This window comes from Vigna umbellata, chromosome 7 (assembly GCF_029865625.1).
Source record: "Vigna umbellata cultivar VRB3 chromosome 7, Vumbellata_1.0, whole genome shotgun sequence".
Lineage (NCBI taxonomy): Eukaryota > Viridiplantae > Streptophyta > Magnoliopsida > Fabales > Fabaceae > Vigna > Vigna umbellata.
This window is the reverse complement of record NC_142171.1, coordinates 38,853,583-38,867,851: the sequence shown is the minus strand read 5'-3', so window position 1 is coordinate 38,867,851 and position 14,269 is coordinate 38,853,583. Positions and strand designations below refer to the sequence as shown.

The 14,269-nt window shown below is 37.0% G+C and overlaps 1 protein-coding gene across 1 annotated transcript; it reads left to right on the top strand.

Annotated features, from left to right (window-relative positions):
* The first annotated feature begins 12,898 nt into the window (after nucleotides 1-12,898).
* On the top strand, nucleotides 12,899-13,474 carry LOC148195954 (uncharacterized). Its single transcript, XM_088095330.1, has 2 exons — nucleotides 12,899-13,046; nucleotides 13,110-13,474. The coding sequence occupies exons 1-2, from the start codon at nucleotides 12,899-12,901 to the stop codon at nucleotides 13,472-13,474; spliced, it is 513 nt and encodes a 170-aa protein (XP_087951456.1).
* The last annotated feature ends 795 nt before the right edge of the window (nucleotides 13,475-14,269 follow it).

Here is a 14,269-nt window from a genome sequence, read left to right as displayed (position 1 = left end):
GAATGTTCGACCAATAAATAGGAAGTTCAAAACCAACAAAATATTTATAATTTTTTTTGAACAGTTCTTTCCATAATCCATTTTTTTTCTTTCTGAAATCTAAAAGGTTCTAAAATGATTTTCCAACAAAACATTTTAAAAAAAAAAAGATTATAAATTTTGTATTTCTTAATCGAACGTTTCATAAAATCTTCTTGAATGGTTGTGAAAATATTATTTTTGCAAATGATAGGTTATTATAAGATAGTTAAGAACAATCCATTTATACTATAGCTAATTTTTTTTTTGTTTTCTACTTTCTACACTTGCACACAAAAATATCAGAAATTATGTAAACTTTTGATCATATTAACTTTTTCATAAATCAACTTCTCGAATGTATTGAAATAAATAATGGTGAAAATATTAGAAATGGGCATAAATCTAATAGAATTAATGTTGACTCCTCACCAAGATTTGCATTATTTTTTTTTGTTTTTTACTTTCTACTTTTGCATAAAATATCAGAAAATATGTAAACTTTTGATCATGTTAACTTTTTCAGAAATCAACTTCCGGAATGTATTGAAATAAATAATGGAGAAAATATTAGAAATGAGCATAAATCTAATAGAATTAATGTGGACTCCTCACTAAGATTTGCATTATAATATACTAAAAGAGTAGCACAATGTCATTGTTGATTGTTTTTTAAAGTAGTGAGATCAATAGATATTAGAACTTATAAAATATTAGAAATTGATAATGCAAAACCTAAATACAAATATTGTAGATTGAAAAACTATACAAAAAAAAAAAAAACTAGTGTGATTGATGTCGAGCCATTTTGTGATGCAATGGTGATGAAAGATATGAGAACATGGGTGAGGTATGCAAATTGCTCTTAATCCAATTGCAAATTCCTCAAGACATATGTAGCAACAAGAATCTTCTACTTTTTCTTCAATTATAAACTTTTCAAAGTTTTTCAAACAATCATAGTTGTTTGGTGCGTGATCAAAGATCAAAACACCATTTTGGCTTGATCTTAAACTTTTATTGTCACTAGTAAAAAAACAATTTTTAAAGGCGTCCAATATGCTTCGGTTTTTCAAAAACCGAAGCATATTAAAATGCGGTGGCTTTTTTGTAATTAACGGGAACTTATATGCTTTGGTTGTTGGAGAACTGGTGACTAAAAGTGATACTACCTCGGTTGATTTAGCCACCCGAGGCATAAAACTCTCTGCCACTCAACCACCCTCTACAAGTCAAATTGACTAGCCTTCCGTCAAGGGGCTATCGCCTCGGCTCCACAGAGAACCGGTGCCGAAACACGCTATGACCTCGATTGTCTTAGCCACCCGAGGCATAAAACTCTCTGCCACTCAACCAACCTCTGCAAGTCAGACTGACTGGGGATATCGCCTCGGCTCCACACAGAACCGATGCCTAAACCCGATATGACCTCGGTTATAGCAGCTAACCGAAGCGTAAACGTCTGTGTGTTTAGGCTTTTCATCTGACAAATGTCTGTGTCAATGCATTTTGTCCACATAGACTGCTTCGGTTTTCCCCGAACCGATGCTGAAACGCTCTACTACTTCTGTTTGGAAGCCAGCCGAAGCATGTAACTTTATTTTGAAATTTATTTAAGCTGTTTAGGCCTCGGTTAGTCGTAAAACCGAGGCAGTATTGCTTTGCTTTCTTCTACTGCACTGTAAAATAGAAGGGTTTACAGTTCTGATTCAACACCTCCCTATGCTTTCTCTTCTCCGTGGCGACCACCGTTTCTGGGCGAGCCTCCACCACCAAGGCACCATTGTTGTCTTCTCCGTGCGTCCACCATCGTGTCGTCGTGCCTCCATTGTCTCCGGCGAAGCGTTGTCCAAGTCGGGTGGCTCTATTTCTTGCACGAACTACAGGAGTATTCTCTCCATGTGCTGCTTTCGCCATCGTTCCCGCCGCTCCACCGCCGCTCCGCTGCCTTTGTTGTTGTCCTTTGCTGCCACGGTAAGTTTTTAAAAGCCTTTTCATTTTCATTTTTCTGCGGCGATTGATATTGGTTTGAACGAAGAAAGGAATGTTTGCATGTTGCTTTTTGCTTGGATTCGTTATAAGCTTCCCACTCTGAAACTGTTGTTATCTGCTCTAAGAGTTTTGGAAACGATGATGTAAGTGTATGTTGTAACAGTGTGTATGCGCGTGTGATCCGAGACAAACAAGAAAAGGTCCCAATTATGCATGAGTCAATTGCAAGAAAATCATGAGTTTGGTAGCTTAGATTTTGCTCAGATTGTAAAAGGTGTTTCCCAAATTATAAATATAGTTAAGCACTAACAGTTTATTAATTCTGGTGCAATTTGCTTTGAATATGCAACAGTTCACGAATCAGAAAATATGATTTTTGTGCATTATTCTAAAAAACCCTTTGGTTTGACATGATACCAGTTTAGTGGAATTCTAATGGAAAAAAATGCATACATTTTTTAAAGATATTTGAGATTCAACTCAACAACTTGTGTTTTGAGTCATGAAGCACTTGACTCTAGGCCAACACGTATATATATATATATATATATATATATATATATATATATATATATATATATCTCCAGATTTTTCTGAACAAATGTACTTTTTAAAAATGAATAGAAAGGAGATGGTAATAATAATTTATAAGTATTGAATCTTGAATTGTCCGGTTGGATAGTTTAAGAAGAGTAATAACTTTTTCATAGTTTATTAATACATATCAATTTTAATAAACATGTCTTAAATTTCATGAAATTTTGTAGTTGTGTTTTGTATTGATCTTCGGCTGCATATTTGATTGTGATTTATAATCACTTTCACTTCATGTAACCTGAAGACCAATGTGAAATGCTGGCAAAATTTCGTGAAATTTAAGATATGTTGTTTAAAATTGATATGTTTAATAAACTAAAAAAAGTGAATCTTCTTGAATGGGATAGGGTCACACCTTGAATACAAACACGATCAAAGTGATCATTCAAGATTATTGAAATTGTGTAAACAATTTCAGTAAATATGCGTACGGATAGAGGGTGGATTAATTTACCACGCATCAACACTGAGTACCAGAGAGGGGTAGAAGAATTTATAAAGTTTGCGCAACGTAATGCGAGTACAAGTGGTGATGATGAAGTCAAGTTCAGATGTCCCTGTGTGAATTGTTTGAATGGGAGGAAGTTGAACGCAACTGATATTAGGGAACATCTTATATGTGATGGTTTCATACGAAGTTATTCAACATGGATATGGCACGGCGAATTAACAGACTTTCCAACTGTCTCTCCAACTGAAAATGTTTATGATTCCACAATGTATATGGAAGATCAAGCTGAAGAAGACAACTTAGAGGACATGATCCGCGATGCTGGCGCAGAAGCTATTGCCCAAGCGCATGTGTATGAAACGATGTCCACTAATGCGGAGACTCCTTTGTATGCGGGTTCAACTAAGTTCACACGGTTGTCAGTGGTGTTAATACTCATGAATTTAAAGGCGAGCAATGGATGGAGTGATAAGAGTTTTACAAAATTGTTGTCGTTGTTGAATGACATGCTGCCAGATGGAAATACGTTACCCAATCGTAATTATGATGCAAAAAAAAATTCTTTGTCCAATGGGTATGGAATATAAACGGATACATGCATGTCCGAATGATTGCATATTATATAGGAATGAGGATGAAGTTTTGATAAAGTGTCCAAAATGTGGGTTATCACGATACAAGTCAAAAAACAACAGTGAAGATGGTGGTCACACAGAAAAGAATGGTTCTGCTTTGAAAGTAGTTTGGTACCTTCCACTAGTTGCCAGACTTAAGCGTTTGTTCGCGAATCCCAAAGACGCTAAAAACCTAAGATGACATGCAGATGAGAGAACAATTGATGGGCTGCTTCGTCATCCAGCTGATTCAAAGCAATGGAAAATTATTGATCAAGAATTACCCCAATTTGGTGAAGAATGTAGAAATCTTAGGTTTGGCTTAGCTAATGATGGAATGAATCCATTTGGTAATTTAAGTACCAATCACAATTGTTGGCCCATTATACTGATAATTTACAACTTATCTCCTGGATTGTGCATGAAAAGAAAGTACATGATGTTGTCAATGTTGATATCTGGTCCAAAGCAGCCTGGAAATGACATCGATCTTTATCTAAGGCCACTAGTTGAAGACTTGAAGTTGTTGTGGGTTGATGGGGTTGAAATATTTGATGCCTTTGCTTCAGAAACTTTCATGATGCATGCCATGTTATTTTGCACCATTAATGACTTCCCAGCTTACGGTAATTTGTCAGGGTACAGTGTGAAGGGTCATAAAGCATGTCCTATATGTGAAGAAAACACTGCAGCTCAACAATTAAAACATGGAAGGAAGACAATGTATATGTGTCATTGATGGACAAATTTGTAAGCACCAAAATATGATGTCACAAACTTGTTTCACAATCGGCAAGTATGACCGAATCGTTCAAGTAATAAAACTTGGTAAGACCAAGTATCGTTCTTCCCAAAGGACTCACGGCCTAGTTTAGTTATGTGATTTCTTGATTAGCTAAGACTTAAGAAAACAATGATTGAAATTTTAATATGCAAGACGAAAATAAACATGTATGCATGAATTGATCAATGGCAAAGACATAAGATAAACACTTTCAATGGATTAAATGAATGAATATGTTGTTGGGGGTCAATTTCATCTCATCCACTCTCATATATTTTAGGAATTCCTCTTTCAAATCATCATTGTTAATGCCACTCTCTAATGTACCATTCTAGATGGCTTCTCCCTAATCAAATAGTTCATACAATTCCTAGCATTCCTAATGATTAGTTCATGAGTGCAGGAGCTTAAGGCAACCAATATAATGTTGTCAGTAAAATATTGGGAGAAATTCCCCGGATCTAGATTTCCCCGTACGTGTCCGTATCAACAAAACCAATAATCATGCATTAGAATGAGTTAAACAATGCAAGCATTGAGCAAAGAGGAAAAACCCTAACTAATGATGAAAAGAAAGCATATGTCTTAATTCAAAGATGTATTCAACAAATCCATATATGAGAGCTTCAAGAGATTACATTGATTCCCCAACAAACATACAAGGTTTAGTTCACCATATTCATGGTGAACCTAGATGAATAACAATGAAAGTATGAAAGAATAAACCCAATAAAGGTGAAGAGGTAGCCTGAGCATCCAAGATCCTCCTTCAAAGGGGTGGAAGAGAGAGTGTTTGCCTCGTTTCTGCCAAAGATACTAACTAAAGGACGTGCAAGCCCTTAAATACTAATCTAGAGTTACAAAAGATTATAAAAGCCCAAGCCCAAAAAGTGCCGCTCAGCGCCATTTACCGCTCAGCGGTGGTTACGCGTCTTCTTTCTTCCCCTCAGCGGCCATTTGCCCCTCAGCGGTTCCAACGCCACCTCTTGAGTGCCGCTCAGCGGTAGTTTGCCGCTGAGCGGTGCCTTCGACTTCTCCTTTTTGCACTGTTTCTTGTCTTTTCTAATGTCCTCTCTCTCATTCTTCACTTCTTTCACCAAATTCACCTCAAAACCTGCACAAAAACACTCAAATCAAGCATAAACCTGTCCAGCTCTCTTTTTTCTGAAAATATAAACAAAATGCATGATTTCAAGCTAGTTTCTAAGTCTAAAGGTTGCTTTTAGTATCACTTTTAAGCATGAAAATAACAGTTTTTCAACTGTTATCACAACCCCAAACTTAGAACTTTGCTTGTCCTCAAGCAAACAAAATGTAACTCCATCTCCAACCAATTCATATGATGGTTCACTCATTCAAAATCCTCTTTTCAAGATAAGTAATAACTTCACTCAAACTTATGACCGAGAGTTAATTCAAGATGTGCACATGCTTTAGTGTTCACAAAGTCATTTAAATTCCAACAAATGCTATTTTTCATGAATGATCAATCAATTAAGCATGGATGTTCATGTGCTTATGGAATATTTCCTCACTAGGTAAAGTGTTTCACTCAACACACAAGTGTATAAGAGGTAAAGTGTTTCACTCATTCACTCCACTATCACAATGTCACATGAATCAACTTTGCCTTTCATTTAACCACAATCAAATACATTCACAAGCATGCATCATCACAAGGACTTTTCAATGGCTTATAATGTGGCTGGGCTAACAAGAAAATTGGTTTTTCTGGATCACAAAATCCTTGAGTTAAGAGAGTCATAACAACACAATCTTCTTATTCATTCCCAACTTTCTTTTGCCTTTGCTTTTGCATTTGCATTGAGCTTTGCTTCTTTTTCTTTTCTTTTCTTTTGCATATTCTTACTTTTTAGCTGTTAGCTCAATGCTTTTTCCTTTTTCATGTTTCCCCAACAACCCCAAACTTGAACATTTAACAATACCACACAAGATCTTCTACTTAACTCAAGGTAAAGATTTTCAATCAAGGATGTTCAGTGTATATTTAAGGCTAAGGGTTCAAAGGATAGAACACAACGTGTTCTCTTTTAGAAGGCTAACTTTATGAATTTGGCCAATAAAAAGGGTTTCAAAAACACGGCCTTTGATCATATGATGCAAAACAAGCAATTTATTCAATCATAGAAAACCTGGGCAAAGTCATTCATGCTTTCAAAGTAATAGCATTCAACAATAACAACTCTGGAGCTCAAAACCTCACATATAAGCTCATTCACATTTGACATGCACATCCTGCTTAATTTCACAATCACAATCATGATATTATGCATTTGTTCACAAAGCTTGTGAATCACCTGTATAAGCATTTTAATGTGCACATCATCTCAACATCAATCAATCATAAGCATCATTCAGCATTACTTATCACACAATCACAGTTAATAGCAAACCATCATAACAAACCAGGTGTTCAATAGAGTACATCAAACCCTAATCTAAAAAACAAAAACAAATAAGTTCAGAAAACTTAAACCATAAAAGCATAATCATATGATAGCATTCATCAGTAAATGCTATCTCAGCTCCTCATCAGTCCGAGCTCTCTGTATCTTCCTCTTCCTCTTCATCATCATCTTCATCAAATGCATCCTCCTCCTCTGCTTCATCTTCCTCCATATCTCTGGCTGAAGCTTCAGCTGCTCCAGCTCCTCCATATACTGGTTCTTCTGGCCAAGCTACCACATTATGGAATTCATCCATAGTCCACCTGTGTGCTGGAGGAGTATCATACATCCCCACTATCATCTCAGCCGTGGCCACCTGCCCTCTGTGGATGGACTGCAACTGAGCACCTATAAGAGACATATACATGTCCCTCATCTGGAATGGTTCTGCCTCATGAGTATCAGCAGAAGTCCTGCTCTGTGCTGGCCTTCTCTCTCTACGAGCCTGGCGTGGTGGCACTGGCTGGGCTGCCTCCTCTCCTCCACAATACTGTCTGTAATAGGCCTCATCTATAGCTTTTCTTGGCCTCTCAAATGGTGGAACAGAAGTGTCCACCCCAGCTAGCTTGCAAAGGTGAGTGATCAAAGAAGGATGTCCCAGTGGTGCTTTGTTGTTTGAGGTGTTAGCACACACACTAATCTCATCAGCTATCACCTGCCCAATATTAACATTCAAGTTTCTGATAACACAGTAGATGAATAGTGCCCTGCTGAGAGTAATATCTGACACATGTGAACATGGCTGAATGTTGGCATGAGAAAACGCCATCCAATACTTTGCAAGAGGAGTCAAATCTGTCCTCCTAATGTTAACCACAGAGCCAGATCTATTCCTTTGGAAGTGTCCTCCAGGTATACACAATACTCTCTCCACATCCTCATAATCAGCACCTTCCTCCATGCTAAGAGCAAACTGGCATTGTTCACCAGCCCACACAGTATCCAGAAAGTTATTTATGGAGTCAGGATCATACCTGATAGCATGGCCTCTAACATAGCCCAAATAATTCTCAGCTGGATAATCACCAATCTTCTTTGCATTGGTGTAAAATTCTTTCACCACAGCTATGTTGGCAGGTGATGGATAAGTGGCTAGCTTCCCCCAATCATTCCCTAACACTTGCTCTCCAAATTGAGGAGCAAAGTTAGGTATCATTCCAACCTTTCTCTCCATTAGAAGTCTCCTGTCCTGAACCACCCTAAAGTGCTTCTCATGTTTCCTAGAGAGGAACCTGCCATTATGGGGCTGCTCTGGTTCCTTTTCCTTTCTCTTGGTTGCCATGGTTTTCAATCTCTTTCCTGAAGAGGATGCCATTCCTGCATTCAAACATAAATCCAAAACCACAGAACATGATGTTAATCATTAGTAAACACAAAACAAAACTCCTTTTGAAGCTAAACCACCGCTGAGGGCCAGAATTTCCCCTCAGCGCCACCAGTGGCACATTCAAACACGCAATAAACCAGAAAAAACAAATCTGGCAGAGTGCCGCTCAGCGGTAAATGCCGCTCAGCGGTGATCTGCAGATTTTTACAAATCTCTTTTTAAAACAGTCCTAACTCCACCCAAATGCAATTTTCAGTTTTCCAGTTCATAATCAAGCAGTTTAATCGGTTCAAACATCAAATATATCATCAAATCATGCATAGAAACTAAAACCCCTAAGTATTCATGCTTTGACAATCACATTCAAATTCAAGAACCCTAGAATGAACAAAATGCATTTTACTTACTTGGGTGGAGATGCTAGATGATATGAGAATGCTTCCAAACTAGAATGCTCTCTTCCAACCCCAAACTTTGATTGCACACTAGTGAAAAAGTGAATAGAAGAGAGATTTTCTTAAGAGGGAAGAGTGAAAAGATGTGGAAAACCTAGGAGAAGGTGTGTGGAAGTGTTTGTGCAGAGAGAAGTCTGGAAATAAACCCTAAAACGCAGCTTGGGGTATAAAAATACCCTAATGGGCTCGGGTCCCGCTAAGGGGAACTTAAGCCCCTCTGCGATAGTACCGCTCAGCGGTAATTGCCGCTCAGCGGCACTTTCGTGAAGTGCTCCCCTCCTTCTTTTCTTGACCTACGTGCCTTCCCTACATGTCTCTCATAGGTTCCCTGCAATTCAATGTTAAAATTGCTTATGCAAATCCTAACTAAAAATAAACAAACAAAAACAATAAATCAACTGGGTTGCCTCCCAGGTAGCGCTTGTTTAACGTCACGAGCCTGACCCAAAATCCACCAACACCCATCAGTAGGTGTTTCAAACTTACCAGCACCCATCAGTAGGTGCAGAATCTTCTCACCAACACCCAACAGTAGGTGTTACAAATATAGTATCCTTCAGTAGATACTTAACCACCTAGCATCCTTCAGTAGATGCTATCTCCAAAATAATTACAAAATAAAGTCCACAAAAAATTACAAAACCAAAATCAAAATCAAAAGTTTGTCAATCACTGGGTTGCCTCCCAGCAAGCGCTTCTTTAACGTCACTAGCTTGACCCAGTAAAGCTCAAGTTCCTTCTTCTTTTTCTTCTTCTTCCTACTGAACTTCTTCAGAAATTTGATCAAACCAGGAACCTGTTGCAATGTCTCAATCATAGGAACTTTAATCTCTAATTTCTTGAAGATTTCCATAAAGCACTTAAATTTCTTTTCCTTCCTATGATTCTTCTTTAGATGAGGATGTGATTTTTCATGTGATTTCTTCTTCTTTCCTCTCATCTTCTTTTTCTTCCTTTTTCTCTCCCTAAATTTTCTCTTTTTCTCTTCTTTTATTTTTTTCTTCCTTTCTCTTTTTCTCCTCAACTTCTTTATCTTCACACAAATTTTCTTTCTCTCTTTTCTCTCAACCAATTCTTTTTCTTTTTCTTCATCTTTATCTTTCTCACTCAACTCTTCTTTCTCTTTTCTCTCTACCCTTTCCTCATCTCCCTCTATTTTTTTCTCATCAAGAATCTTGTCACTTTCAGTGACATTGGTTTGCCCTTCCTCCTTAAGGTTAACTTCAGTATTAACCTCATCATCCAATCTCTGACTAATGTAACGAAAGTGCATCTCCATCCTTTTACATGATTCTTCAATGCTTTTCTGAGTAGAGTCGGAACTTTTCAAAAATCGTTGAAGGGTGTCCTCCAAACTTTCTGATAGAGAGGATTTTTGCTGCCATTGTTGTTGTGGTTGGTTCTCAAATTGTCCAGCAGCTTGCCAAAATTGGCTTTGATCCATGCTTGAGTGAGGTTCCCACCATTGGTTGAGATTACTTTGGTAGAATTGAGTGCCCCTATAATTAAACTCTTGACCAAATTGCATTCTGCAGACATTAGGCACAAAACCCTAAAAACAATTGTTAGCACAAAAAGATAGAGAAAAGAAAATAAAGATTGAAAAGATATAAGAAGATGAGAGATTTAGAAGATAGAATCAAATAAAATAAAATAAAACCTAATCTAAAAAATAAAATCTAATCTAAAAGATAAAATAAAATAAAATCTAACCTAACCTAAAAGATAGAATAAGAATAAAATAAAATCTAACCTAAAAAGATAAAAAGATAAAATCTAATAAAATAAAATAAAATCTAATCTAAAAAAAAATAAAAATAAAATCTAACCTAAAAAAAATCTAACCTAAAATAAAATCAAATCAAATAAAAACCGAAAAATAAAAAACAGAAAATAAAAATAGAAAACAGAAAAACAGAAAACAGAAAAATAAAATAAAATCAAATAAAATACAAACTGAAAAATATAAACAGAAAAATAAAATAAAATTCAAAAAAATTCGAAATTTAAATTAAAAATAAAAAAATAAGTCAAAGATAATCAATAATCACACAAATTAACCAGTTAAACCACGAGTCCCCGGCAACGGCGCCAAAAACTTGATGGACAAATTTGTAAGCACCAAAATATGATGTCACAAACTTGTTTCACAATCGGCAAGTATGACCGAATCGTTCAAGTAATAAAACTTGGTAAGACCAAGTATCGTTCTTCCCAAAGGACTCACGGCCTAGTTTAGTTATGTGATTTCTTGATTAGCTAAGACTTAAGAAAACAATGATTGAAATTTTAATATGCAAGACGAAAATAAACATGTATGCATGAATTGATCAATGGCAAAGACATAAGATAAACACTTTCAATGGATTAAATGAATGAATATGTTGTTGGGGGTCAATTTCATCTCATCCACTCTCATATATTTTAGGAATTCCTCTTTCAAATCATCATTGTTAATGCCACTCTCTAATGTACCATTCTAGATGGCTTCTCCCTAATCAAATAGTTCATACAATTCCTAGCATTCCTAATGATTAGTTCATGAGTGCAGGAGCTTAAGGCAACCAATATAATGTTGTCAGTAAAATATTGGGAGAAATTCCCCGGATCTAGATTTCCCCGTACGTGTCCGTATCAACAAAACCAATAATCATGCATTAGAATGAGTTAAACAATGCAAGCATTGAGCAAAGAGGAAAAACCCTAACTAATGATGAAAAGAAAGCATATGTCTTAATTCAAAGATGTATTCAACAAATCCATATATGAGAGCTTCAAGAGATTACATTGATTCCCCAACAAACATACAAGGTTTAGTTCACCATATTCATGGTGAACCTAGATGAATAACAATGAAAGTATGAAAGAATAAACCCAATAAAGGTGAAGAGGTAGCCTGAGCATCCAAGATCCTCCTTCAAAGGGGTGGAAGAGAGAGTGTTTGCCTCGTTTCTGCCAAAGATACTAACTAAAGGACGTGCAAGCCCTTAAATACTAATCTAGAGTTACAAAAGATTATAAAAGCCCAAGCCCAAAAAGTGCCGCTCAGCGCCATTTACCGCTCAGCGGTGGTTACGCGTCTTCTTTCTTCCCCTCAGCGGCCATTTGCCCCTCAGCGGTTCCAACGCCACCTCTTGAGTGCCGCTCAGCGGTAGTTTGCCGCTGAGCGGTGCCTTCGACTTCTCCTTTTTGCACTCTTTCTTGTCTTTTCTAATGTCCTCTCTCTCATTCTTCACTTCTTTCACCAAATTCACCTCAAAACCTGCACAAAAACACTCAAATCAAGCATAAACCTGTCCAGCTCTCTTTTTTCTGAAAATATAAACAAAATGCATGATTTCAAGCTAGTTTCTAAGTCTAAAGGTTGCTTTTAGTATCACTTTTAAGCATGAAAATAACAGTTTTTCAACTGTTATCAGTCATCGGCGATTTTTAGAATCTAATCATCCATATCGAAGGTTAAAGAAAGCATTCAATGGAGAACAAGAGAAAGACAATGCACTCATTCCACTTACTAGACTTGAAGTTGCTGAGAAAGTTAATAGAGTACATCATATATTTGGGAAAACGTCGAAGAAGTCTTCTGTAACGACCCCTTGGAAGAAGAAATCAATATTCTTTGATCTTCCATATTGGTCAAAGTTAGATGTTAGACATTGCATAGATGTCATGCATGTTGAGAAAAATGTTTGTGATAGCTTGATTGGTACACTACTAAACATCCAGGGAAAAATAAAAGATGGAGTGAATGCGCGTTTGGATTTGGTTGACATGAAGATCCGAGAAGAGTTGGCACCAAGAGAGATTGGTAAACGTACTTATTTGCCCCCTGCATGTTACACAATGTCCAAACAAGAGAAGATAAGTTTTTGTCTTTGTTTAAAGAGTATCAAGGTACCACAAGGATACTCTTCAAATATCAAGAGCTTAGTGTCAATGTAGGACTTAAAGCTTGTTGGACCGAAGTCTCACGATTGCCACGTCTTAATGCAACAGTTGTTACCAGTGGCAATTCGTGGAATTTTGCCCAAAAAAGTAAGGTCGTCAGGATATTCTTGCCACAACTAATGGACGACTTGAGCACCCAGGACGGATGCGTGGTGCTAGGACTGACATAGGCATACAACAACTTTTTGGGTCTTCCTCGTGTTCATATTCATACGAAAAGATGAAGGAGGACATAAGAAAAAAGATGACGCAGGAGATCACAAAGAAGGTTCGGGTAGAGTTGTATGATGAAGTTGCTGAAATGGTTGCGCGCCAGTTCCAGCAGCATTATGAGGATTATGGCAATCGTCCTCCGCCATCTCCTGTAGCGAAACATGTTGTGCCCCCTACAGGTAAACTTATTTATTTTTGGTTACTAATTTACTTTTTGCATAACCTAACATTTAATTTGACAGGTAGAAGCGGTAAAGGAAGTTGTTCAGCTGCCGGTGCCCTAGGGGATGACATGGATGAAACTGGTCCATGTCAGTTATATATTTTTTCTGATACTGGGACCATGCTAGTGGCTCGTGGTACAGTTTATGAGACAACCACTTTAGTGCATGGTGTACAACTTTCAGAAGATGAGTTCAAGGTCACGGTGGATGAAGTTGTCATAGTAGATGTCGTTCTTCCTGTGCCTACAGATGAGTTCTTCACTTTGGAAGAAACATTTAAGTCCTTTGTCGCCTGGCCTAGACATTTGGTTGGTGATGTATCTAATCCCCCGGTAAACACTCGTACTATATACTTCTCAATTTTAATATTTACTTCTAATTGACCTTATAACATAACCATTTTTGCATTTAATAGAAGATAGGTCAAGAGGGAAGTCCTACACCGAAGAAGACTCATTTATCTGAGGATGACCCTCTTGGTGCGTTAGACGAGCTTGCTAAAATCATTTCAGATGCGTCGATGATTGTACACTAGGATTCTACTACATTTGGAAGAGAAGCTCAGATCCCATTGTACTTGCATCATCAAGATGTTAGGGAGCTTGCGTCGGGTAGAGAAGAAATTAATATTACACTCATTCAGCTGTGCATGATGTAAGTTTATGAAAACTTTTTTATAAAATTCTGTTTTATCAACTTACTTATATCAGATTATTTCTTCATTTTAGGTATATGTTTGATGTTAGTAACAAGAAGGGGTTCAACGATGTATATGGGTTCATTGACCCCTCCATGACTCATGAAAGAAATAAATTTGATGATATTCAAACATACATCACCACCTGCTTTGGAATGGGGAAGGAGATATATTTTATCCCTTATATACTTGGGTAAGTGAAGTTTGTCAACTTTAAAGTTTCATTTATTAATTTTGGTATATGACAATTAAGTTATTACTAATTTCAGGTGTCATTGGCAGCTACTTGTGATCTGCATACCAGAGAACACTGTTGTCTGGTTTTGTTCATTGCAGAAGTCTCCTCCCAGCCCTCTTAGACATGTAGTAGATTGGTAAGAATCTCAATGTTTCGACTTTTTTGTTATATAAATGTATGCTAAAGGAATTTTTTTAATAGTTTCCTTGCAACACATATGATGTTATCTGGGAGATCTACTGC

Coding starts and splice junctions, on each gene's coding strand:
- LOC148195954 (XM_088095330.1), top strand. CDS start 12,899: ATGACGCAGGAGATCACAAAGAAGGTTCGGGTAGAGTTGTATGATGAA. Junction 13,047..13,109: donor ACATGTTGTGCCCCCTACAG/GTAAACTTATTT, acceptor TTAATTTGACAG/GTAGAAGCGGTAAAGGAAGT.